Source organism: Pelodiscus sinensis, chromosome 11 (genome assembly GCF_052426305.1).
Source record: "Pelodiscus sinensis isolate ZL-2025 chromosome 11, ASM5242630v1, whole genome shotgun sequence".
In the NCBI taxonomy this organism is placed as follows: domain Eukaryota; kingdom Metazoa; phylum Chordata; order Testudines; family Trionychidae; genus Pelodiscus; species Pelodiscus sinensis.
In genome coordinates, this window is record NC_143062.1 from 13,100,823 (window position 1) to 13,128,177 (window position 27,355).

At 43.9% G+C, this 27,355-nt stretch overlaps 1 protein-coding gene across 1 annotated transcript in view; it reads left to right on the forward strand.

The window, feature by feature from the left end:
• The window catches only part of IARS1 (isoleucyl-tRNA synthetase 1), a 211,581-nt gene that overhangs the window by 61,125 nt on the left and 123,101 nt on the right, over positions 1-27,355 (forward strand). The window contains exons 12-14 of the mRNA XM_075939706.2: positions 5,737-5,859; positions 8,043-8,134; positions 24,591-24,689. Of these exons, the coding sequence (XP_075795821.2) occupies positions 5,737-5,859; positions 8,043-8,134; positions 24,591-24,689 (314 nt within the window). The remainder of the gene's footprint in view (positions 1-5,736; positions 5,860-8,042; positions 8,135-24,590; positions 24,690-27,355) is intronic.

Genomic DNA, 27,355 nt, shown 5'->3' on the forward strand with positions numbered 1-27,355 from the left:
TTATCTGGAGAGGTGGGTTGTGCCCACGAAAGCTCATGATACCATCTACATTTTTGTTAGTCTCTAAGGTGCTGCAAGACTTGGTTGTTTATTTTTTTTCTAGTTACAGACCAACTTGGCTACCTCTCTGAAACTTTTGTTCCAGAGCAGGTCTAGGTCCCCAGTCACTGGGGGATGCATTCATGATAAAGTATGACAGAATGCTCATAAATGCCTTCCCGTCACTGTCTTTGCTCCATAAAGTGACTCTGAAAATAAAACCGGACAGAGCCAGCGTTATACTGGTAGCTGCAAACTGGCCCATATAGACACAGTTCCCTTACTTGCTTCTGGCTTATTGGAGCTCCCTCCACCAGGCAAGAACACTGCTTCATAATCATTTAAGGTGGAGCACCCACAGGAACACTTCTCGAAGAAGAGAAGTTTACTCACCTGGTGCAGTAACTGAGGTTCATCGAGATGGTTGTCGCCTGTGGGTGCTCTACCACTCACCCTTCCTACCCTCTACTCTGGAACTCCTCTATTTCTGGGTAGAGAAGGAACTGAGTGGTTGGTTGGCTGCACATGCACAGTAGCCATTATGAACAGTGTGTGCCGGCTGCAGCATGTGTAGCCGACTGAGGGCGCTGCTGTCTTAAATCTCTGACTAAAGGCACAGTGCCACCAAAAATACTTAAGGGGGAGCACCCGCAAGGACAACCATCTCGATTAACCTCAGTTACTGCATCAGATGGGTAATCTTCTCCACAGTTGTCTTAATTTAACAATTGCCTCAGCATAGCTACAAATTAAAGCAAACTGAGGATGAAGGTGATGGAAAAAGGTAAGTTTGAAAAATTCAGAGCCTTTTACAGTTGTTAGTACACGAGGACAAAGCAGTAAAATTGAAATTAACTTAGAGAAGAAAGCAGTCCGCTACGAAATCATTAGTGATCTGTTAAAATCAAAGTTTTTAAGAGGTACTATCAGTGTAACGTATAGTAAATAGTGCATGTATTGTAACAGACCAAATTTTCTGTTAGCTAGCTGTAGACAACTTGATAGCAAATTGATATCTTTATACACAGATATTTTGCCTCCAGAAGGAAATTATATAGCACCTATTTAAATAACACATTTTGATTTGAATGTTGAACCTGTTTTTCTTTTGGTATCTCTGTATCACACCCTGTTTCCTCTAGCTAGTTCAAAAAAGTGCTAGCTCCCAAAGGCTGCAGTTAAGATTGGGCTCCAGTGAGCTAAGTGCTGTTCAAATGCATAAAAGAAACATGATCCTTGTCCTGAAAAAGCTTTTAGTTTAATTAAAGTGAAAAACAGGTAGAGGAGAGACAGCCAAAATGCCACGTGATCATGGTTCTGATGAACACAATTATTGTTTCCTCTCTCTCTCACTTCATTTACTCTTATTGTATTAGGAAGTGAAGTGAATGGCATTGGGGCAGGGTGTGGGGGGAGAAGAAAGGGAGGAGAGGAAAGGGGTATACAAGTAGCAGTAAAAGGGGTGAGAAAAAAAGGGAGACAAGGAGACTCACATCTTCCATGAAATGTTTAAATATCTGAATCCACTCATTGCTTGTTCTGTTACCTAGAGTACTTTCTTTGAGTAACGGTAAGTCCCTTGAGGCAAGGATACATAATGATATAAAATGTGGCTTCAGCATGAACCCTTGGTATTGTAGATATGCAGGGCTTGACAAATCAGTGTATCTACTTGCCTGTGGCAAGTAGATTTCAGCTGGTCACCCCGTTCACCAGTGGCGCGTGCATGCACAATGCGGTCTGGCGCATGTGCAGTGCGGGTCTGGTGTGTGGATTTCGCCGTGGTTTGTCAAGCCCCGTAGATATGTGTTCTGTACCATGGGACCTCAGAAATCCATCCAACATATAGAACAGTGCAAAGGATTCCTAACCAAACTGGGGGGTGAGGGGAAGATTCAGTTCAGGCCCACTCCGGCTCATCAAACAGCTAGATCTACCCCATGGGCATGGCAAGAAGCCTCAGTCAGGCTCCCTACCTGCCCTGTTCCCTCACCCGTCACAGCAGCCTGCTGCAGGACCATTTGTGTCTGTGGACTCCTGCAAGCCTGGGAGAAGGGGGAAGAGGCTTCACATGCTGTCCCCACCCCAAAACCAGCCAATGGGAGCTGCCTGTTTGAGGAACAGGCAGCATGTGAAGTACTCCTTCCCCCAGCTCTCAGGCTCACACCTGTTCAGATGCTCATGGTGCTGTAGCTGGTTGCTCTGTGTCCTGCCAGGGCATGGAAGGCAGGGAGCTTTGCTGTGGAATCTGTTTGGCTGCTGGCTGGGAGTCACTCAGATAACTCTCTACCAGCCAGAGCCTGTCTCTGGCACCCCAGCTTCTCCCCCCCACCTCTGTGCTCCCTACATTCACCCTCCCCTACCCTGCATAATCCAAACACTCTGCCTCCCTCCTGCTCCCATTCTCCTTCTCCTGATTCTCCACTTCAATCCTCCTACCTTAGGTCACAACCTCCTCCTTCACCCAAACTCCCCCTCAGATCCCACATTCCCTCCTGTACCCCAATCCTTATTTTAAGTTCCCTTCTGCACCCAACCTCTATCCCAGACCCTGTACCTCCTCCATTAATATCATGGAAGAGTGCAGTCCTTGATCACATACCAAATTCTTACAGTGGCTACTCCTGAGTTAGTTATAAAACACTTGTTAGTCCAAGACTGGTTTGCGTACTGTCTTTCCCCCGACTTATGCTAGTTGGTCATGAAGTAGTTCACGATTATCCAGCTCATGAAATTAAATATCATACAACTAAAAAAGAACATAGTTCAGAAAACACGACCAGTCTGCATAAACCTTGCATTGTGTTTTTGATCTTTGTTTATATGAAAATACATGCTTCAAAAAGTCAGCAGCCTAGACTGTTCTTCTGCTACAATCACATATGGTGATTTTGTGTGTTATTTTTTGCTAGCTGTATAGCAAATCCTCACCTTCATATGACCACAGGGCAGGAGTCTAGGCTGGCCAGCCCTGGTGTGCTTCAGGGAGGTGTCCACAGTGGTGGAGTTGGAGGGGAGCGATTTTAGCCAGGAACACTACTTACCAGTGACAGGTGAGGTATCAGACCTCCCTCCCCTACTTGGTCACTCTGATGATGGTGTGGCTACTCCCAGTGGTCACTCTGCGGGATAGTTTTCTCTTACACTGGCTGCCTCCTGCAATGAGTGTGAGGGTTGTATCCCTCCTCTGTCTTTTTCTCTCCCTTCCCTTTCCATATGCCCTTTTCCATATTCTTTTTTATTTATTTAAAACATTTCAGGCACATCGCCTCTTCCTAATACAACCAAACTATGACCTTGCTTTAAGTTAGGATAAGCGGATTCTGCCTATTAAATTTGGTGGTCCTTCTTGTTTAGGTGGAGTTCTTGAACAAACAGACTCATAGACAGACATACAGACAGACACAAACCTCTAAAATATATAAATAGATGAGCATACTGACCACTACTGTATTTGTTTTCATGGAGTTCGATATCATCACAACCCAGATATCTATGCCTGAATTCAGGCTTGTTCACCCAAGTACATTCTCACGAAACAAATGGTAGATCAATCTGGAAAGCTCAAAGTCTGTTTTGTTCAGAGTCAAGGCGTTCAGCTATTGAAAACTGGAGTAAATAAATCATTATCTATTTCATTGGTTGCATTGATGATGTAAATACCAGTGCCATCTCTTGGCCCAGATTCTGTAAAGCTAAGGGGCCGTAGTCATATATTGAATACAAATCAGACTTTGATGTGCTCACATTGACTATTTCTCCAAAGCCATTTACAGTTCATGATATTAGCTCTATTGGAGTAACTCCAGATATTGCTTTGTTTTGTCATCTGGTTTACACTAACGCCACAGTCTACCTCTGTATATAATGATGATGGGGAAGACTAACAAATGGATTGGTCTAATAGCCGAATGAGCTGAATGACATAGATGAGGCCTGATACTGTACATGTAGTAGGCTGAGGAGGAGAAAACTGGTATTGTTTTCAGAACCACTAATTGCTGTAACCTGAGGGTGTATTTTTACATGTCTTTATGATAGTTGACTTGGTGTTTTACCATTTAATCCTATACTATAATATTTGATTATAGTATGACTTTGCTGACCATTATGGACAAGGATGTGGATGGAGCTAGTTATATTGTCATGGTCATGAGCAGGGCTTAAATAGCAGCGAAAACCACTCGCCAGCCCCGTACTGCGCATGCACAAGAGCCGGATTGCGCATGTGCGCGCCGCAAATGAACGGGGTGCGCGGCTGAAATCTACTCACCATGGGCGAGCAGATTGTATAGTTTGTCTAGCTCTGGTCATAAGGGATGGACAATAGCCTGGGGACTAAGGGGCTAACTGTACCTAAACCAGGTAGCAGTCTGCCAATAAAAATGCAGATAGGTATTTCAAACAGGGACAAAGAGATTTTTGGGTTTTTCCCTCCTTTGTTCTGGGCAGTTTTTCTCCAGATAGTAAGAGAAACAGACATGTCTCTCTCTCTCCAAGAAAAGACTGTTCGTTATCTGTAAGTAGGGTACAGTTTAGATAAATCCGTTTTCTTGTTTTATGGTTTGGGAATGGGAATCTGATGTGTTTGCATTTAGAAATGGGTTTTCCCCTCCTTTGTAACTAAGCTTTTGGCCCATGGGGGTCCCCCATGAGTATATTAATTGGTGACTTTTCCATCTAGTCATTATGCTTGTAACAGGAGTATTGTGGTGATAATATAAGTTCCTTCCTTTTCCTTTATTAACCCGGTATTGTTTCATTTGTGTGTCCTGGTTTTACTTTAGGGCTGAGATTTCACAAGTGATCTCTTCCCCGTTTTTTTACCATTACTTGGATGGTGGCAGCGGATTTTTATGCCCAAAATCTAGGTTTTTAAGATTTTGGGGTGAAGTTTTATACCAAAGCCTGGAAAGATAAGGTTTTGGGGTACTTTTGTGGGCCCCCACTTCTGCATTCATTGTGCCAGAGTGGGGAAAAAGCCTTGATATATACATGTACATGTACATAGTTGTGCTAGCCAAACAAATACAAGCAATTCTGAAGTATTCTTTTTATAACCAGGGTTTGGTCTGTGCTACAAAACAGGATTGCTTCTGATGAAGATTGCATCCGAGGATTGCTTTAGCAGCAAGCGTAAATTCAGCTGCAACCATATCTGCTGAGCATTGTCAGTAGTGGTTTCTCAAACTCAGTGTATGCCCACTTTGGTCATAGAAACAATGCAATAGTCTGCAAGTTTTATTAGATTAAAAGTTTTAAAAGACTTGAGAAACCTGAGGCATTGGGGGACCGAAGAGAGGACACATGTTAAAACTTACATGCCGTCTGAAAAACAAAATTACAGGCATGTGATTTAAGGTGATACTACAACGTCCGTATACCTTTTTAATTCATAAAATAGCATGAAGTGTATTTCCCCAGTCCTTTACTTTGAAATATTGGGCAGAGGCTGTAAAATAGAGTAAACTTGTTCTCTTCACTAGGAAATTGGAACAACCCTAAGAGTCAGGGAACATGTATACCCTCCTTCATCCTTTTCATTTTGATGGATGAAGTATATTGCTCAGAAGTGTTTTTGGGTTTGGCTTTGTCTTATTATAATGTAACTTTATATTAAGTCTTTAATCCATTTTCCTAGGTCTTGACTATTGGAAGCTATATTTAGCAATAACATATTTTGTATTTCTCTTTTAGGATGACTACAGAGTCTGCATGGATTTTAATATTATTCAGAAAGATTCAGTTCCAGTTTGTCCTGTGGATGCTTCTGGGTGCTTTACAGCAGAAGTGACGGACTTTGTTGGGCAGTATGTGAAGGTTGGTGGACTTGGGGAAATAGTAAATGCTAGATCAAATAAAAAGTACTCTACATCTGGCAGAAACTATTTTTTTCTTTTGCGATGTGATTTTTGTCTTCAGTGTGTTTTTGATAACCATGTTACAGAGACTTGTAATAAACTCATCCTTTTCCACTTGGGACTACAACAGAGAAATATAGCTTTCTTATGTACTATCATTTCACAGATGTCCATTACAATATTAGGCAAATAAGCAACTTGACATGTTAGCAGTGATGTAAGCCTTAGAAAATGGGAAGGAGAACGTCCTCTAGTGCTTATTCTATATGTCTGACATGGGAAGATCCAAGTTTGGTATTTAAAAAAAAAATTAAAATAAGGATCTTCCATTCATAACATTGATAGCTAAACACATTGGCTACGTCTAGATTGCATCCCTTTTTCGTAAAAGGGATGCAAATTAGACGTATCGCAATCGCTAATGAAGCGGGGATTTAAATCTCCCCCATTTCATTAGCATAAAAATGGCTGCCGCTTTTTTTCGGCACAGAGCTTTGCCGGAAAAAAGCGCCAGTCTAGACGCGGATCTTTCGGAAAATAAAGCCTTTTCCGAAAGATCCCTTATTCCTTATTTTAAGAGGGCCAAGGGATCTTTCAGAAAAGGCTTTATTTTCCGAGAGATCCGCGTCTAGACTGGCGCGTTTTTCCGGCAAAGCTCCGTGCCAAAAAAAGCGGCAGACATTTTAATGCTAATGAAGCGGGGGAGATTTAAATCCCCGCTTCATTAGCAATTGCGATGCGTCTAATTTGCATCCCTTTTATGAAAAAGGGATGCAATCTAGACGTAGCCATTGTAGAAGAAGAAAATATATGAAAACTGTAACTCTTAAACCCATGATGCATATATAAGGTGATGCACACAAATTCAAATATACAGCTAATAAGTATAAGGCAGTAAGATAAATAGGAAATCTTAGGGGGCTGTGCCCCAGCTCACTATGCTTGCCAGACCCATCTCTGCGGATAGGCAGCCCCGCTCTCCCCACAGCTGCACCAGCCTCGGCCTCTTGCCCCTCTCTCCCAGCTGCTGGGGAGCGGAACCCGCCCCCCACAGCCAGCCTAGGCCTCTGCTCCCTCTCCCTCCGCAGCCAGCCTGGGCCTCTATGGCTTTATCTACGTTTAGAATTATGGTTACCAGGTAGACCCCCCCTTCGCCCCTTCACCCCTTCTAAATACCGGACACACTTGATCGTGCGGGAAGGGGGGGCTGGTCGGGGGCCGTGGGGCTGGCTGGGAGGAAGGGGGACGGGAGACGGGGCTGGTGGGGGGGAGGGGTGGTGCAGCCACTGGCCGCAGCCGGAGTCCAGCAGGTCGCACCCCCGGCAGGCACTCCCTCTAGTTGCTAGTAGAAGCTGGGCGAGGGCAGTGACTTGGACTCCCAGCCACTCCCTCCGCCCAGCTTCTGCACGTGACCAGAGGCTCCCAGCTGGTCCCAGCTCCCTGCCCCGCCCCACCTGGCTTTTGCATGTGACCACAGGGCTCCCAGCACCAATCACGGCCCACCTCCCAGTCGCCCCCACCCCCGCCAGGCTTCTAGCTGGGTGCCAGACGGAAATTCAGAAAATTCCGGACATTGCACATGTCCGGTATTTTCTGAATTTTTATACCAGACAGAGGGCACAAATACCGGACTGTCCAGTAGAAAACCGGACACCTGACAGCCCTATCCCATTCCTTGGCAGTGTCACACGGTAAAGAACTGCTAGTGTAATGAAGAGAGGTACAAAGAACAACATAGAAGCAATTGCCAAAAAACTTAATGTTTTGGTATCAAAACTACACGGCTGAAAAAAAATAACTGAATTTGTGAGTCTGGCTGGTGTTGAGAGTGCGGAAATATTTATGATTTTTAAAATTATATTGTACATAAAATCTAAGGTGATACTAGAATTGCACATGTGCATTCCAGTTTTGGGAGCATGCTCTCTTTTAAGAATATTAGAGTAATTATTATGACACCTCCACAATAGATGTACATCACTGAAAATTTACAAATTCTGCACCATAACATTTGTTGTTTCACATCATGGTATGTAAGTACTGATTTTTATTTTTTTAAGAAAATTGAAGACCCAACCATGAATGAAAGTTTCCTGTAATAGTTAAAAGTTGTGTTCAGAAAACGTTTTTCCCTCTCTTTAGGATGCAGATAAGAACATCATCAAAATTCTGAAAGAACAAGGTAGATTGGTTTACACCAGTACTTTTAAGCACAACTACCCTTTCTGCTGGAGGTAAGAAGAAAAATACATTTTATTTTCAGGTTGATAGAGAAATTGGAGTTATAACTAGTACTTTTAAAGGGAAGGGGTGTGGGTGTTTTTTGGTTTTTTTTTCCCCAAGGATGCTGAAAGTCTAAAAATAATTGCAATTCAGCTGTACTTTAACTTGTGGTCCTGAATCAAATATAAAAATGTAATTTAATTCTAGAAGTGATTTTTAGCATCTAAAGCACTGTCAAATTTCAGAATTGAGAGTAGATTTCTAATTTGCTTCCAATGAACAGCAATTGTTTGAAGGGAGCTGAGTGTCCAAGTGCTTTGCCCTTACAGTTCTCTGGTCCGTATTTGGGTAGCCACATGAGTGAAATGTTTTTGTTCATAGTTTTATTGAATATGCAAAACTTTTGCCTGACTTCTTTCTGAAAATACTATCAGTCAGAAGAGGTGCCATGAGAGAAATATGGTGGGAAACTTGCTCCCATGAGCTTGCACTATGTCTTGCACTCGACTAGGAGTGGGCAGTTATTTTTGATGGGCGGGGCACTCCAAGAATTTGCTAAGTGGTCAAGGGCTGCACTCTACCATGATATTAATGGAGGAGGTATGGTGATGGGATGGAGGTTGGGTTCAGAAGGGTGCTTGGGGTGAAGGATTGGTGTGCAGGATGGGAAGTGGGATCTGCGGGAAGGTTGAAGGAGGAAATTGTGACCTGGGGCAGGAAACTGGGGTCCAGGAAAGGTTGCAGGGTCCAGGAAAGGGTATGGATGCAGGAAAGGATTCTGACCTGGAGGAGTGGTATAGGAAGGAGTGCAGGGTCTCGAGAGGATTGTGACTTGGGGCTGAGGTGCAGGGATTTGGGTTGTGACCAGGTATTAGAATGCAAAGTCTGGGAGGGGATTATAACCTGGAGGAAGTCTGTGGGAGGGGGTATGGGTGCAGGAGCAGGGATGCAGAGGGTTTGTGTTACATGGGTTTAGAGATGCAGGGGGGACAGAGGATGGAGGAAGGAATGGCTGGGATGCCAGAGGCAGGCTCACTGGGACATGCTTACTTGGGCGGCTCCTGTCCAGAAGCCCTGCCCAGTGTGCTCTTCAGCCAGGTGGCATCCATGTGTGCCTCTTTGAATGCTGTGAGAGGTGGGGGGAGAGGGGTACTTCGCATTCTGCCTTTTCTGCAAATAGAGGGAGCTGTGCTAAGGCTTCCGCTGCGCCTGTGGTCTGGATCTAGCTGCTTGGTGGCCTGGATCCTGCTCGTTGGCCATATTGTGCTCACCCCTGCACTAGACTATACTGCAAGTTTCTCACTTGTAACGTGTGTCACTGTTAGTTAAATAAGCCAAAAAAAAAAAAAATAATCAAAGGGATTTCTGCTTTCAGAACTTACATGTTGACTGGATGACATTCAATGCTCTTAGAACATTTTCTGCATAGATTTCTTTTCAAAGTGGCTTACATTCCACTTTTATTTAAGCTTTCAGTGCATTGAATGAAACAGGTTTTTTCCATCTCTATTATAGAATTACTCATCTTTAGCTAATTTAAATTACACATTTCCTCAGCTTTTTAGAATCCCATTAGACTCTTGTTGCTTACTGTCTTCAAACTGCGGCATTGTACTCCTACTAGGTGTTGATTTAAAAATATATAAAGCTGATGAGTCAATCCACATGTTTGCATATTGTAGTAAAATCAGTTCACACAGTAGATGTTCATTAAAAGTGACATTGGTGCCAATTTACTATGTTGCTCCTCAGTGGCTATTGTGGTTTTGGGGTGTGCTTATAAAATCATACAAGATGAGGGTTGAAAGAGACCTGTGGAGGTCATCTACTCCAACTCCGTGCTTAAAGCAGGACCGACTCCAATGAAAGCTTTCCCCCCAGTTTTCTAGGACTATTTTACTTTGTTTTTTCTTCTGTCTCATCACATGGAGACTAATAAAATAGACAGAGTTGTCATTGATATATCAGTTTTATTCAGTGTTGATTAACATAGTAATATCAGTGGCTGTGGTTCTTCAAACTCTAGAATTTTGCATTTGTAGAGATAGTCAGGAAAAAATGCTAGCTCAAGACTATCACGGTGGTTTTCACTCTATGATGAATGGACCTGTTGGTGGTTACAAAGTGCTGGCTGTCTTTCTAATTTCAAGTTATTAAATGACATTAGAAGTAGCTAAACATATTTATCTTTTAAATTCTTGTAGCTGCAACAGGAACACTATGCAGTTCTGAATGCAAGGCTAGTAGATGGCTATCACGGAGGTGAGGTAATGCATTAGACAATTAGTCTTGAGAACCTTTATGCTGTGATCACTGTGTGAAAGCTTTCTTTTAAAGGTGTCTCAAATGTGTATTTATTTTTAGATTTGTTATGTGTCGGGCAGTGCGTTGTGTGTGTGTGTGTGTGTGTGTGTGTGTGTGTGTGTTATACCCGAGTCTTCAACTGCTAGGATAGGGTCCCTTCGCAGTGGGCAGCCGAAAAGGCTGACGGGTGCCCCAAGAGTCTGCAGGGAGAGCTTGTTACACCTGAGTCTTTAGCTGCTAGGATGGGGTCCCTTCGTAGCGGGTAGCCTATGTTAAGGCTGACGGGTGCCCCAAAGGTCTGTCCCGTGGAGGCAACAGAACCCAAACGCCCAGCTCTGCCTGTGTCTGCCCCTATGACCGGCTGGAGTTCTTTTAATTGTGTTTGGTTCTGTTACAGCAACAGGAGGAGTCAGGTTAAGGCTTAAACAGTTACAGGTTTATTAAGGAAAACTTATAAAAGCATATGGTTACAGTGGCTATTGTTCTACTTAACTGCTAGCAAGTACAGGTCTTAAAATGGTTACAAAGGAAAAAGGAAGATAGAAAGTAACGGTACCAAGCGACAGCTTAATCTTTAAAGAGCTCTAGTTTTATGCATGCACTAAGACAAAGGACACATACAGGTACAATTTTTACCCCCTTCTGCGTCTCTCGATTCCAGTGTGTCAGGCCAGGACCGGTCACTCAGTTCCCCGGGAAAGACGAATACGAGGCTGGGCATCCCCATGTGGACCTCGGGAGGCAATTACCTATCCCAACCAGTAGGTAGATGGTAGATTGACACGTAGAATGAGCGTGCTGCTGGGCCCATCTTTATACCCGTGGGGTCACGTATTCTCTTTATCTATGGTGCCAAATTGTGCTGGTTCGTCTTTGTGATTCCAGTTCTTACAAGGCAGTTTCAATGTAATTTACACTTGTAAGAGAGAGAGAACTAAATTGGGAGTACTGGACATTCTTTGCTCAGCAGGAGATTCCTCCCGGGACGCTTGTGTGTGATTGTATCAACATAGGTGCCAGTCAAGGGTGGTTTCTCGCAGCCTCTTGGCTGATGACTAGCTTGGTCACCCTCTAATCTATGTTTACAGTTATGCAGGGTCAGATGAGCCAGCATATCTGGGCCTCTGTCAAGGCATCAAAGACTATGCTGATTTTATGGCTCTCTGTGTCCTGTGTGCTCTGAGGCATCTTGGAGGGGCAAGCAAGATGGATGTTGCAGGGGGGGTTCTGTCTGGCTACATTATGTCAGGCAATAATTTCCCTCTACTGTTAGAGAGAACCTTTTAACTTTGTATAGCTCACACAGTGGTTCTTGACTTGTTTATCATTTAGGTCACATCCAGTACTACCACATGGTATGAGGAAGTCACATGGCTGTAGCTCTGTGCTGATTGAACCACAGGTTGAGAACCTTTGAGCTAAAGAGACACATTTGTGCTTTGGCAAAGGTTTGTAAATTGTCCAGAAGAATATGAATTTTGAGCTACCAATTAGCGCGCTAATCAGCTAGTGAAAGACAATTGGTTGCAAACCTCTAGCTGTCAATAGCAAACTCTCTGCATCATAAGGGCAGAATAAAAATCTAGGCCAAGGACTCATCCCATCCCAGGGCTTCTTCCACCCCTGCTCAATTTGCTTCCTCCTACCCAGTAACAGAAAAGCTCTTGACCCTGTAAACACATGAGCAGCTGCAAGGCAGGGGAGATCCTACTTTACTGGGTTCCTAAAAGGGGAGGGAGAAGCACCAGCAGGCCCATCTCATTAACTCACTCTGTGACTCCATCAAGCTCCCATTCAGATCCTCTCCTGGCTCTTTTTTCCATGACCTGAATCTCCCAATCCTTAGTAACAGACAGACAGTGTATCTGAAAATCTGTTCACAAATACGGCCTTGTGTTCTATTCCCCAAGACCACGTGTTTGAATATGTGAGGGTGAGAAATAAAATAATATGGGGGAAATTGTATTAGGAAATGTATGTTTGTTTTCAGCCACCTGAGAGAGGCAAACATCTAACTCACAGTTGAGATAGATTTGGTCTGCTGTTGTGAGGAAAATCCTAGACCAGGAGTTCTTTACCTTTTTCTTTGAGACAGCTCCCTCCCTAAACTCATCATGCTATTGAAACCTGTCTCACAATGACTGTTTTTCTGCATATGAAATCTAGGACTGAAGTTAGGGGTATAGCCAGCAGGACTATCGCCTGGGGACCTAGTCTTTGGCTTAAGCCCCTGGTGGAAGGCTTAAGGTTTCAGTCCCATGAAGTGGGGCTGCAGCTTTCTGTTCTGGGGCCCAGGAAGTCTATTGCTTGACGAACTCTCTGAAACCTTCCCAGACCTCTGGTTGATAAAGCACTGCCCTAGACCAGTAGAATGTATCAATGATGTTTTTAAAAATGCCAGTGACATTTTTCAAGGATACATGTCTGAAACATTGGCACCCCAAAAATGCAGTATCATGCCAAGTGCAAGTGCATGATAACCAGTACATGAAAATGACTCCTTACTCTTTGTCCATCTGAGAAATGCATAAAATAACCCTTTAAACATAAAGAATAAAGGTTTCTAAAAATGTAGTTCACCAATCTGTAAGAATATTTGTTTTAGAATTGTTTTTAATCCAAGTCTCTCCTTAAGAAGAAACATATTTTGTAATACTGTTTCACTTCTGAAAAACCTTTTATGTGGTACTAATTCTACTCAACACATTTTGACAGCAGCATTGATATAAGGACCCAGATAAAGCTAGATACCAAAAAAGCACCAATTTCTTTTAATGCCACTAGATGGAATCCTTAGGCAATGAATGTTCCCTCCCTCCTCCCCCTATCATGGATAACCTTTAATTCTCCTTGAACAATATCATTATCTTATTTAGGTTGGGATTACCCTGGGAGAGGGAAAAAATGCCCTTCATGTTTTGTTTCCCTGATGGGTTGACAAATCACTGTGTGTGGGAGAATTTATAAAAACTCATGTACATTTCTTTTTCTGATATGGCAAAATGTATAGTGCTGGATGTCAAGCCAAACAAATATTATTGGGGTGACTTAAACAAGACAGGAATATTAATATTGCAGTCTGTATTTGCTTTTCTAGTGATGAGAGTATGTTGCAAGCAACACTTAGCAGAAGATAGTAACTGATTTAACTTATAAACTTCATTTCATTCCCAGCAGAAGCAAAACCAATAATTGGGTTGTACGGATGTTAATTTAGTTGAATCAACTAATCAACTAGTCGATGGATTTTCCATTGGCTAGTTGGTAAGTTAATTAGTCGGGGAGCTGCAGAGGGGAACTAACCCCTTAATACATTTAAAAGGCTAAAGCGCAGTGGGGGGACCCAGGGTAAGCCAGGAATCAGTTGTTGCAGCTCATGGTGGGTCCTCCCACTGCGCTTCTGATTTTTAAATGTATTAAGAGCCACTAGGCTCTTAATATACTTAAGTCAGAGCTGCAGTGGGGTTAGATTCCCTGCTGTAGCTCTGCCACTTAGTGCCTAATCGACTAATCAATAGAAAATCCGTCAACTAGGTGATTAGTTGATTAAACTAAATTTAACATCCCAACTCCCAATTATGGTTTTTGCTTCTGCTGGCACTAAAATTAAGTTTATAAGTTAAATCAGTTACTATCTTCTACTGCTAAGTGTTGCTGGCAGGTCCTTAATTCATTTAAAAGGCTGGTGTGCAGCGAGGGGGGGGGCAGGCGGGCGGACGGGACGGTACCTGGCATGAGCCGGGAATCAGCTTTTCCAGCTCATGCTGGGTCCGTCCATCCCCCAGCACTTCTGATTTTTAAATGTATTGAGAGCCTAACGACTCGTCTTTCGAATGTATTATGCAGGCTTCCTTTGAGGATGATGACTGAGAGGTCATGTAAGCATGATGGCTTTGTGAAAATCCATAGGTGGTGATGACTTCAAGAACATTGCATACAAGACAATGAAAAGATAGGAAGGTCATTTAGAATTAGATATAGACAGCCAAATTAAAAGTATTGTAGCCACGTTGGTTCCAGTATATTGGAAAGACAAATAAGACTTGAAGAGCTATGTGTAGCTCAAACTTGTCTTTCACCAACAGGATTTGGTCCAATAAAAAATATTACCTTACCGACATTGTTAAACATGCATTAGAAAAATTGGTTCTCAACCAAGGGTACAAGCACCCTTGCAGGCACAGAGGTTTTCCAGGGGGTATATCAACTCATCTAGATATTTACCTCATTTTACAGCAGGCTACATTAAAAGCACCAGTGAAATCAATCCCAAATAAAATTTCGTACAATGACTTGTTTATATTGTTTCATATACTACATATGCTGTAATATAAATATAATATTTATATTCCAGCTACTTTCTCATGCTTATCATATAATTTCAAAATAAATTAACTAATTTTTCAATAATACTGTGCTTTGACATTTTTGTTTTCTTATGTCTGATTTTTGTAAGCAAGTAGTTTTTAGGTGAGGTGAAACTTCAGGGAAAGGAGAAAATGCAAGACAAATCAGGCTCCTCAAAGGGGCACAGTAGTCTGGAAAGGTTGAGAGCCTTCAGTATTAGAAACAATTAAATATGTATTGAATGTGCAGCAATCCATTATTGATGCAGAGAGGCAGTCTTTCCAGTTCCCTTCTCCTGGTGTACAAAAAATTCTCATGCATTTGAGGGGAAGCTCATTCCAGTATACAGCTAACAATGTTTAGCTTCTGTTTATTTAAAATCCCTTTACCATCATACTTTAAAGAGAGAGTATGTGTTGTAAATGTCCCTAGAGCATGTTACTATTATTGCTTCAATTAAAATAACGACCATGCCTGAACATCAACATTGATGTAAAGTTGTTGCTCCTTTTGATTTTTCTTAACAAAATGTTTACATAGCTTAGATATATTTAGACACTTGTTATGTGGTTTTCTCAGGCATTATATGCAGAGAAACTTTTCAGCAAAACAGAGTTACATGTTTTTAAATTTAATAAAATAAGTTGACTTTTACTTTTACATTTTTTGTTTTTAGTAATCATAGCTTCAGGATGGTACCTTGTTGTTTCTGAATCTTCTTATGGTTTTGTCTGTACTGTTCTATTCTATTTTTTTCTTTATCCATGAACTCTGTTATTTAGCCCTGCATTGCTGTAAGATACTCAGTTGATGTTTCACTTTGTAGAAACTAAAGGATTCCAGTGGAAAAGGTATTTCCTAAAATTGTAACTAATATCAGACAGGAGTAATTCCGGTGGATATTGACTTGGGTGTACAATTGTTGGTGGGTTTAGTAGAGAGGAAAGCAAAAGCCTTTATTCTTTTCAGCATACGAGTATACAATATTATGGAGAATATCAAGCTCTACCATTGAATACTAGAATAAGATTTCATCTCTCTGATGCCATTTGGATTTTACTTCTAAAATGTTAGCTACAGTATCTCATTGCATTAAATGGGTTCATGGATAGGCATTTTTACCTCTTGTTTTGTGCATGTCCTTTTTATGGCTCTTCATAATATTTTTGCCTTCTACATATCTGAGGTTTGTGTTTTAAATACTTCGTAAAGTTGAATTTCTTTAATTTTCTTTCGCTTGGATGTTGATGACATTTTTAGTTAGGAGCATACAAATTGGAGTCTGTGTGACTTAACTTCAGTTAGCTTTAAATTGATAGCCTTGCACTTTATTACATCTTTGGAAATATATTTCTGTTCTCTGTTTGCTGTTCCTTCTGGTTTTGTAGAGTAAGAAAATTGAGTTTAATGTCTGTCAGTTTGTTGAAGTATTTCTAGAAGATGTGAAACAGCAGAGGTTTTGGTATGGATTGCATTGAGAGCCCAAACCAGACAGGCTCCAAGAAGCAGAAGCATAGTTACCCAGAATTTATCTAGTTGTTATTGTGTCCTTACTCTTTTCCTGAATCACTTTGTTTTTAAGAAAATAATGGCACTTGGAGCTCACTTGGCATCTGCTTACAGATTTTTGTTATTGGCTGGGAGTCTAAGAAGCACCCTGAGACTGTCTTTAATGGAATAAGTCTTGCCCTGGTGAGAGGTTTTCAAGGAAGCCCTCTGTGAAAGTAGTTCCAGAAAGTAGTTGAGTAACAAGGGGGGAGAAGTACTTCCGCATCAGTGGGGAAGGGTATGTGGATGAGACTAATGTAGGGAACCTATGCTTTGTAGATGTGGAGTTGGGTGGGTAACATCAAGCATCTTCACCATAAAACTGAATTAATTGGGACTATAGATGGCACATCAGGGAATTCTCATGATATTCTTCAGCGAAAGAGGATCAGGGTTCCTTAGCTCTCTTCTCCTTAGAAATGGAAAAGGCAGAGGAGTTAGAGGATGAACAGACCAACAAAAAGTTTGATGATTGGACATGTAGACAACCATAGACAGTCTATTTATTTGAAAACTGACTGACTGTCTTGACTTCTCCTCTCCCTGGTGAGGCAACCTTAGGTGATGCTAACAGAAGGGAAGAGCATATGGGCCAAGAAAACCATGAAGTCTTTGCTGCTTTGCTGTCTTTAGAGAGAGCTGATTTCTGTCTTTGAGGTTGCCTTGCTAAGATGGGAACAGATATCCAGAACCTTTGCAGTTAGTTTCTGGAGGCAGTGAAATTACTATAGCTTTCTTTGCACATCAGTTGTGAGTTCCCTGATGTTTATTTTGGGTTGCTGGGTTCCTTTATTCAACCTCTCAGCTGCCTATTTCTGGTGGAGGTTGAGGGTATGGTTATGTTGCTCCTATTCTCTCTTCCTGCCCAGGAGGTACCATTGGTACCGGTCTTGGTTATCCAAGTATTGCAAACCCCAAATGATGTGAATGTGCCAACCCTGAAAGATAAATACACTGATGTAGGATTGCCAGGTGTCCATTTTTTTTTAAACTGGACAGGAGGCAAAATCAGAAAATACCAGACACCTAAAATGTCTGTTATTTTCTGTGTTTTTTTTCCCCCTGCCAGGAAGTGAAAATACTGGACACCTGGCAACCCTACTAAACACTCAGCAATTGGGCCCAGTCTCTTGTTTTTCTGCTCCGAGCTAGAAGACGGCTCCCCTGTGGAACCAGGTAAGCGGGCCTGGTTGCGGAGTGTGTGTAGGGTTGCCAGATGTCCAGGATTTTCTGAATTTTTTTTTACCAAATAGGAGGCGAAAATACCGTACTGTCCAGGTTAATACCGGACACCTGGCAACCCTTACACACTACTCAAAGTTTGTAATTGGATGGAGAGACCAGGACTATACTATGGACGAGCCGGTGATGAGTATTGCTCAGTAGGCTGTGACCCTTGTCTTTAAAGTAAGAGGCTATGTGGAGGGTTACAATGAGCCTCTGAGGCCAGACATTATCTGCCAGAAGCATAGGATCCATGGGTACAAGCAGAGCTCTGCCACAGTATTGATCTGATTGCTAATCCAGGTAAAACTAAGTCCTTGACCATCACCATCAAGCAGTCTCCAGCTTCAGATTATAATTTGCTCAGTATTTATTTGCCTATGCAGAGCATCAAGCAGGTGGCAGCAATAAGCTTTTTGAGATACGACAACACTATAATTCTTCACACACAAGTTCCATTCTTTTTTTTTTTTTTTAAATTAGGCAAAGTTAATTTCCTTGTGAGATCCCAAGTCTGTGAAAATTGTGTGATTGGTACACATTTTAAATATTGTCTGATTGGCACCTTTTCATAGAGAGCCCTTTGAGTTTCACTAATTAAGATAGTTATAATTGACTACAGCTTGGACCTCCCTGATCTGGCACTCTTGGGACCTGATTGGTCCCAGACAAGGGATTTTGCCGGACCAAGGGAGGTTATTACGGGGCCCCCCCTGCCACTGCTCCCCTCCAAACCCTAGCTCCTCAGCCTCCTGGCCAGCTCCCCACATGCTGCAAGCATCTCTGTCCTGTTGACCATGTAGGGCAGCCGCCGCCACATGTAGCAGCTCCTGGCCCCACTGGGAAGCTGCTGTGTGTCACCACTGTCATGGTTCCCAGCCCCCACCAGCAGCTCACTTTGGGCAGCCCGCTGCCCTGCCAGCCCCACAGTGCTCCCTGCTGCTAGCCTTCCACTGGGATTCCCTGGGCCTGCAACATCTGTGCCAGACCATGGATACTGGTGGTTTAGAGAGTTCCAATCTGTACAGTGAACATATAGACCAGGGATGTGCAATCATTTTTGCAGGGGGGATCACTTAATGAATTGGTACTAGTTACAGGCTGGCTCTCTCCCCCCCCCCCCCCCCCCAAAGGTGTGGGACTGGGGATTAACTTCCCCCCCGAATTCCCCGGCGCCAGAGGCTTTGAAGTAAAAACAGAGCAAAGGGTTCATGGCTCCTGGCCCCACTGCTACTGTATTGCCTGCCAGGCCCCTGGGTTGCTGTGGCTATTTTAAAAGGCTCATGGCTCTGGCCCCTTCTGGGATAGCACGGCAACTGGAAGCCATGAGACATTGCAATAGTTTCTGCTGCCTGAGCCACGGCTTGGAAATTAGGTGGCATTGGCAGCAGGATATAAATAGAAAGCAATCCGAGGCAGTCCATGGACCAGATCAAAGTGTTAAGTGGGCCAGATCTGGCTGCAGGCTGCATCTTGCCCAGCCCTGATATTGATCAACTCATTTCAGTGTTTTGTATCTAGTTGATATTGAATACAGTAGAAGAAAATAAATACTTAATTGGTTTGTAATTACATGCAAACATGCTACCGTCATCAAGAAGCTCTTTAAGGTGTAACAAGTGAATGACTTGAATAAATATGTTTGATTATGTACCTATATACTGGTTTAAGCCAAGGTTGTCAAGTAAATGAGGAAAAAACCCTCAGTGACTGGTGAGTGTAATAACTGCTCATGTTGTATATGAAGATGACAGAAATTGGTGTGTGAAAGAGGGTGGCCAATAGGTATGTTACCTTTATATTTCCTGGTGGCCTGGCCAAGAAGGCCCCAATCAGGGCTCAGCCCCCTTCCGGCCACAGCATCCTGTCCCCTGCCCCGATCCAGGGGCAGGCCTCATGATCTGGCCACAGAAAGGGCTGGTGGAGGCTCTTCTCCTGCTGTGCCATGGGTAGGAGGGCAAACCACAATCTGGCTGCATCATTGCATCATTCCTGACCCAGCCCCGGGTACAGTAGCCCAACCCCAGCCAGGTACAGTAATATGGCCCAGGACCTTCCCACATACTATACAGGCAGTCCCTGGGTTACGTACAAGATAGGGACTGTAGGTTTGTTCTTAAGTTGAATCTGTAAGTTGGAACTTGCGTCCAGATTCAGCCACTGCTGAAACTGACCAGCGCTGACTACAGGAAGCCCGAGGCAGAGTTGCTCTGCCCCGGGCTTCCTGGAATCAGCCGCTGATCAGTTTCAACAGGCTGAATCTGGACGCCAGTTCCGACTTACATACAGATTCAACTTAAGAACCCCAGGCGTCCCCAAGTCAGCTGCTGCTGAAACTGATCAGCGGCTGATTCCAGAAAGCCTGGGGCAGAGCAACTCTGCCTTGGGCTTCCTGTAGTCAGCGCTGGTCAGTTTCAGCAGCGGCTGACTTGGGGACGCCTGGGGCAGAGCAGCTGGGGTGCTGCTGGGTTGCTCCAGTAGCGCCGCTCCTCGGCGCTACTGGACCACCCCAGCTGCTCTGCCCCAGGCGTCCTGATTCAGCCACTGCTGAAACTGACCAGCAGCAGCTGAATCAGGATGCCTGGGGCAGAGCAGCTGGGGTGCTGCCGGGTTGGTCCAGTAGCACCCAGAGCGGCGCTGCGGGACCAACCGGCAGCGCCCCAGCTGCTCTACCACAGGTGTCCAGAGAAAAGCCTGGTCTGCTGGGGGAGGGGGAGGGCGCACTAGCTGCGCCCCCTCCCCCCCAGCAGACCAGGGAGACGCGGGCGGCGGACCGAGACGCACTGCGGTCCTGCCGCCCGGGTACTCCGCGGCTTTGCTCCGCGTTTCCCTGGTCTGCTGGAGACAGCAGACCAGGGAGATGGAGAGCAAAGACAGCCGCGGCGCGTCTGGGCTGTCCCGCTGCCCGTGTGCTCCGTGGCTTTGCTCAGCGTCTCCCTAGTCTGCTGGGGGGAACCCCCCCTCCCCCCAGCAGACCAGGGAGACGTGGAGCAGCTTTTCTCGCCCCGGAGGACGCGGGCGGCGGGACCGCGGCGCATCTGGGCGTCCCGCTGCTCCCGTCCTCCAGGGCGAGAAAAACCCCGTTCGTAACTGCAGATCTGACATAAGTCGGATCCGGGTAACTTGGGGACTGCCTGTACTTCCCACCCTGCCCTGCCTTCTGCACCTCCCCACACACCCCAGTCCTTGGCCCTGAGCCCCTCATATACCGCAACCCTGACTCCTGCATCCCCAGCAGCAGCAGAAGTGCCATTAAATAAAGTTTGTGAGAACAATGTTTCATTTATGGTATTTTTAATCATCATGTAAATTAGCAATAATATTAAGTTGTATAATTTCAGTCATGCAAATGGCATTCTTACACTGGCTCTTTGACCACTTGTTCTGAATTTTCATGTAGTTTGGCTCTTCGTTTTGAAAAGGTTGCTGGCCCCCGGTCTAGGAGAATCAAAATCTATATTGAAATCTTATCTTTACTGTTTCACAAATGGATTTTTTTATTTAGATAGCGTGTTTCTACAGGTTGAACTTCCCAAATCTGGGACTCTGGTCCAGCATCATCTGTGGTCCAGCACGGATGTTGTTGGACCAAAGAGCCCTGGGAACAGGAGCCAGTTGAGAGAATGTGGAGTCCTGCCTGGGCAGGGGAACCCCAGCGTCAGTGGGGAGCATCTGCCCCAGCTGGGGAACCCCTGGCATGTGGGGTCAGGTGGCTGGAGAGCCCCTGGCAGCAGGGCCAGTGACAGCTAGGGAACCCCCGGCAGCAGTCGGTCTGTGATGACCAGGCAGCCCTTACCAGGAAATCCCTGGCAGCAGTGGGCCGGGCAACAGCTTGGGAGCTTCTGCTGGGGAACCCCAGATACAATTTAAAAAAAAAAAAAAAAGTGAACACACATGAAAAGGACAAATTAAATTTCAGAAGAGAAGGGGGATGGGAGCGGGGGAGGGTAAATACTTGATTGTCTGCATCCTGCTTCAAAGACCTTTTAAGACCACACTTGAAAGAGAATCCTCTGAACTGACATTCATGCTTAAATTTGACACTTTACACCTAAGTTTAAACAAATACATTAATTCTCTTACCCATTACAAAGATAGCTTCCCCAATTATCACCTCTAATATCATTAGCTCACAGACATTTACCCCCCCCCCCCATCACCCTTCTGTTCTGAAATTTGATTTGTCCTTTTCATGTGTGTTCACTTTTTTTTAAAATGTATCCTTTGGTATATATGATTGTGACAATTTTCTTCCACTATTTGATCTGAGGAAGAAGGTCTGGTCTACGAAAGCTCATCACCTAATAAACCATTTTGTTAGTCTTTAAAGTGCTACATAGCCCTGTTTTTTGTTTCAGCTACACCAGACTAACACGGCTAAATTTCTATCACTATCCTACTAAATAAAGATAGTGATAGGAGAGCAAGTAAAGAATGATATTCAGTACAGTCAAAATTCAGAAAATGTTTTGCTACTTTTATTCTTTGAGGTACTCCTACTAGAGAAGTTTTTATGTATTGAACCTGTATTGGTTTAGGCCAAGGTTTTTTAAAGTGCCCTGATTATTTTTGGATACTTCTGTTTTTCTATTCAACTCATTATAAGAGTCTGACTTTTTTATTACTGCTGAGTACCAATTCTCTGAAAGTCTAGCTCTTCAGAACTAGCAGTAATCTCTTCAGAAAAATCTTGGCTCTAAACTTTGGTTCCTGAATCATGTAATACACGTTCTGCTGTTAAAGTAAGAAATCTATAGCACATGATATAACCAGTAGGCTGTCTACATTGGCAAGATTTTGCGCAAAAGCAAGTGCTTATGCGCAAAATCTTGCCGCCTGTCTACACTGGCCACGAGTATTTTGCGCAAGAACACTGACTTTGTAATGTACAAAATCAGTGGTTCTTGCGCAAATACTCTGACGCTCCTGCTCAGGGATAAGCCCTGTTGTGCAAGTATTCTTGCGCAAGAGGGCCTGTGTAGACAGCAACGTTAATTTCTTGTGCAAGAGAGCGTCTATACTGGCACGGATGCTTTTGCGCAAAAGAAAATCTTATATGCCAGTATAGACTCTCTCTTGCGCAAATACTTTTAACGGAAAAACTTTTCCATTAAAAGTATTTGCACAAAATCATGCCAGTGTAGACGCAGCCATAGTGTTCATTAAAATAGCAAATAGACTAAAATGTTATCCAATATAACCAAACCTGAGCTTTTTATAACAAAAAGTGGAAACTTCAAAACAATTTTATTTTCAAAGTTTGGGTCTGAGTTGAAAGTGTGAGCTATGTAGAAATGGGGATTAGGGAGTAGAAAGATGGAGGTGTTTTAGTCTCTCTCTTTCTATATATAAAAAATGTGGCATCATTGAGACCAATATAAATATTGGCAAATTGAGTACAGTTCTGGTATTGACATTTTAAAGTTAAAAGTTACAGAGGATATGCAGAACAGAGCTAGAAAAATTATTTAAGGAATAGAGAAAATAAATGCCCTACGGTGAGAAACTTAAGATATAAACTCATGAAGTGCTTTATCAAAAGAAGTATGAAAAATGATTGGTTTTTAAAATCTACTGGAGAAAGACATAAATACCATAAGTTGGGAGTTGAAACCAGATAGATTCAGATGGGAAGTAGAGCATATGTTTTTAAATGTAAAAGTGATCAACCTTTGGAACCAACTACTGGATTATCTTTTTTTGACGTCTTCAAGACTGGATTCCTTTCTGAAAGATATCCTTCAGCCAAAATAATTATTGGGCTCAGTACTGAGGTAATGGAATAAAATTATGGCTTGCAAAATACAGAACATCATACTGGCCTTAAACTTTGTGAATGTGTGCAGATTTTTAAAATTTACTAATTTTTGTGGCATGTTAAACTGGTAGGTAAAACCATGCCTAAATAAACTTGTTTGTGTAATAACATTTTAGGCTAATTTGATGTGTGTTGGGAGGTACTACAATGTAAGCTCAGTTGGAAGGCTTAAGAATTTGACTTGTATCGATAGTCAGATCCAAAAATAAGGGTAGGAATATAAAGTTAAACCCCATATATTGTTTGTTCTTTATTTTCAAGGTAAAGATTGCATTTTCTTGTGGGTTTTGAAAATCTGGAACTGTTACAAAAATAAATTAAGTACAATGATTCCTAATGTGTATTTTGTGTGCAAAAATTAATCTTTCAGTACATTCATTAAATATTGACTATTGAAGTATTTGGGTGTGGAGAGTGGAAGGTGGTAAATGGGGAAGTTGTTGTGTAGATGACTACACAATTAACCAATAAGCCTGGTCTTATTGGTTAATCCTGTCAACTACATGCTGTATCAGAGGCAACAAGCGGGAGAGGCAGGAGCCAATGCTTGGTGGGAGCTGGCTTTAAAACCAGTTCCCTTGGAGCACCAGCTTCTCCCCCCTCCCCCATGATGCTTCCTCTGATGGAGAGGCAGCGCATGGAGGGAGAGTGGGCAGGTGGGAGCCTATACATGTGAGAAGCCAGCTCCCTTGACCTGCCTCCTACAGAGGTCGGGGGGGAGGGAGGCAGAAACCAGTGCTTGGGAGAGGCAGCTGGGGCTGGTGTGGGGGAAGAGGGGAACGATGACAGGGAAGCCTACAGACAGACTGCTACGGGCCAGAGCAGCCTCTGTCTGCAGAGAGCTTGGACCCCCCATGGACAGAGGCTGCTGCCATCCTGTGCTGCTGCCTCTGTATCAGAAGCAACAGTGCCGGGCTGCAGGTGGGACCCGGTTTGCGCACCTCATGGACCAGGTTCAGCCTGCCATCCCGTGGTACTGCTTCTGATAGAGAGGCAGTAGCATTGGGTGGTAGGGGGCTCCCTGGGAGTGGGGCCGGGAGCACTGGCTGCTGACCCCGGGTCTGTCAAACAGTCGTGTAACCGCATACAATTTTAGCGACTATTCAGTTACATGCTGTCTAACATTGCTAGTGGTATATATTTCAATATATGGTTTCCTTGGTAAGAGAGGCAAAATGTTTAAAATATATATAATTTGAACTTGTTTGTGCATTCTTTTCTCACAGGTCAGATACCCCTCTAATTTACAAGGCTGTTCCAAGCTGGTTTGTAAGAGTAGAGCACATGGTGGAGAAGCTGTTGGAGAATAATGGCCAATGCTACTGGTAATGTATCTTGCATAGATTTCATTTCTTCTTAGTAATACACTGTGATAATTACTGGTTTGTTTCCTTTTTATCCTTATGGAGCAGAGTTATTGAGATAATCCTGGAGATGTGGTCATTAGAACTAATAGCCCCAATTTTAACAAAAGCTTCATGAGGCAGTGTTCCTGGCACATTAATAATCTGTTTTCTTTGGAGAGAATGAAACTCTTCACATAAATACACAGTCTCTCAGCTGTCTGAGGTACCTGTATGTTTTTACCCACATATGTTTCAAGACAAAAACTGGCTGTTCTTTGAAGGATTGCTCATATCCATTCCATTTAGGTGTACGTGAACTGCATGCACAATTGTTGGAAGGTTTCCCTCCAGTGGTACCAATTGTTAGGTTGGCTGTGGGGCCCTCTGGAGCAGCATGTATAGGCACCCAACGACCTGCTGTTCCCTCAGTTCCTTCTTCCTGCCTATAATGGTTATTGGAGAGACTTGGTCTTGCATTCTTCAAGCACATTCATAGCAATTTTTTTCATAGATTTTGTACATAATTCTTCTCTTAAAAATAATCTGAGGGATGGCCATGTTAGTCTGTAACTTGAAAAATGAGTAGTCCTGTCACAAATATAACCAAAATATATAGAATTCTATAACCAAAATATATAGAATCATGAGCTTTCATGGGTAAATCCCACTTCATCAAATGAATTCTCATGTTAGGTACTGTTGGTTATAGTTTGGGGGGCAGGGGGTTCCCCTGTTCCTGTTCCCCAGACTGGAGCATGCCTCAGACCCAGGGCTTTTAAGCCATGTGACAGTTGCATGAAGTCTGTGCCATGTGATAACCTTCAAGTGCTTTGGAGAAGGCCACTAGGCAGACAAGTGCAAAGATCTGCAGAGGCTTCAAACCAAGTACAAAAAAGGAGAGTCTTTCACCTGAGAGTCTCTCAGTTTATCTGCAGGTGGCACCAGAGTCAGTTCTAGTAGAACTGGTGAGTAGTGCATCAGCACCAGTACTGGACCCTCACTGCTGAAGGACTCTACAAGAGTACTGCCTGTCCTCATGACCGAGACCTAGTTGCCGGTGCTGCATAAAAAGAGAGCTGACGGGGCCCACTTTCTGACACATCATGCTAGTGGCTGCGTCCTCAACCTGGACACCCTAAGCAGGTAGCACTTACTACAGTCATTGATGTTGTTCATCTTTAAGGAGCCATTTAGTCCGATGCAAGTTGACTTCCTGGGTCCAGAAGAAGTGGGAGCAGATGACCTGAACCTACTTTTCATGCCAGACACATTCGAGGAGGCCAAAGACTTGATTAAACTAACATGGTCCTCAGGCCTGACCTTCCAAACCCTGGCGCTGCATCCCTCGGAGGTTACGGTTTGTGCCCTGGCTCCAAGCAAGACATTGGCTGGTATAGCACCAACGTAGGCATTTCCCACTATGGCACCGTTACTGATGAAGCCCTTGTTGGCATCAGCACATTCAGCCTCGATGGCACCTCTCCCAATTACACATTGGGGAAAAGCCTAAGCTGCTCAGCCACATTGCTTCCTCACCACTGTATTGGTCCCCAGCACTATCAGCACTGGCTCTTCTATGATCTGCTTCAGAGTACTCTTCAGACTTCGCGGCTGGCTCATAAGCCTTCAGATGGAGTGGACATCGCTCCAGGTCTCCTCACTGATCCCAGAGCACCATGCCCATGCAATGGCCCTTTTGGACCTTGTCGGCATGCCACCAAGTGCAGGGCCCGGTCTCCAGGGTGGTCTCAGTTGTGTCTGCATCATGCAGGATCCCATCAGCCATCTTGGCTTCTGGAGACCTGAAACAGAAGTCAAGCAGCATGGGCACGGATTTCTGGGCCGGAGGCAATGCTGGTGGTGGTAACTCAAGGCACCAATCAGTTGGATACTAGGGAGTGGAAGGCCAAAAAGACCCTGTTCACCCTTGTCTTCATCTGTTGTCTTCATCTGATGAGGCAGTAGCAGGGATGGCTACCTACCTCCCCACAATGGACATGAGGGCAGACTAGACCTCCTTTACCAGGTGGCTCAGAATCTACAGACAGAGGAGATTGCAGGTGATGGATCTCCCTACCGAGGTCCAGAACATGATAGAGGATCTCCCCTTTGACTGAGCTGGCCTCTTTGCAAAACAAATTGAGTTGAGGCTTCACAGCCTCAAGAACTTGAGGGTAACCCTTAAAACCCTTGATATCCATATCCCTGTCCTGCCAAGAAAGCAGGACTTTGGGGATGAGGGTGGGATGGGGCAGAAACAACAGCAGCAATAGACAGAAGCATTCCAGCTTCTCCTCTGACCAGGGTGTAGGCACATCCAGACAGCCCCAGGGACCTACCTGAGGCTATTGAAGGTGTGCCCGAGGTTGGAGCACCAGTCCAGCTTCTGGATCAATTCCCACCTTCTGTGAACTGTTTATCCTGTTTTTTTATCATGCCTGGGCCCTGATTACAGCAGATTGCTGAGCTCTTTGCACAGTAGAGGCAGAATATTCTATCCAATTCTTTTCCCCTGACCCTTCCACTCTCCTTCTCTGTCCCTCTTCAGGGACCCTTCTTACGAGCAACTCCTTCAGCAGGAGATGCACTCATTACTCACCCTATGAGTGAGTTCCGGGGGAATAGGTTTTACTTCCAGTATTTCC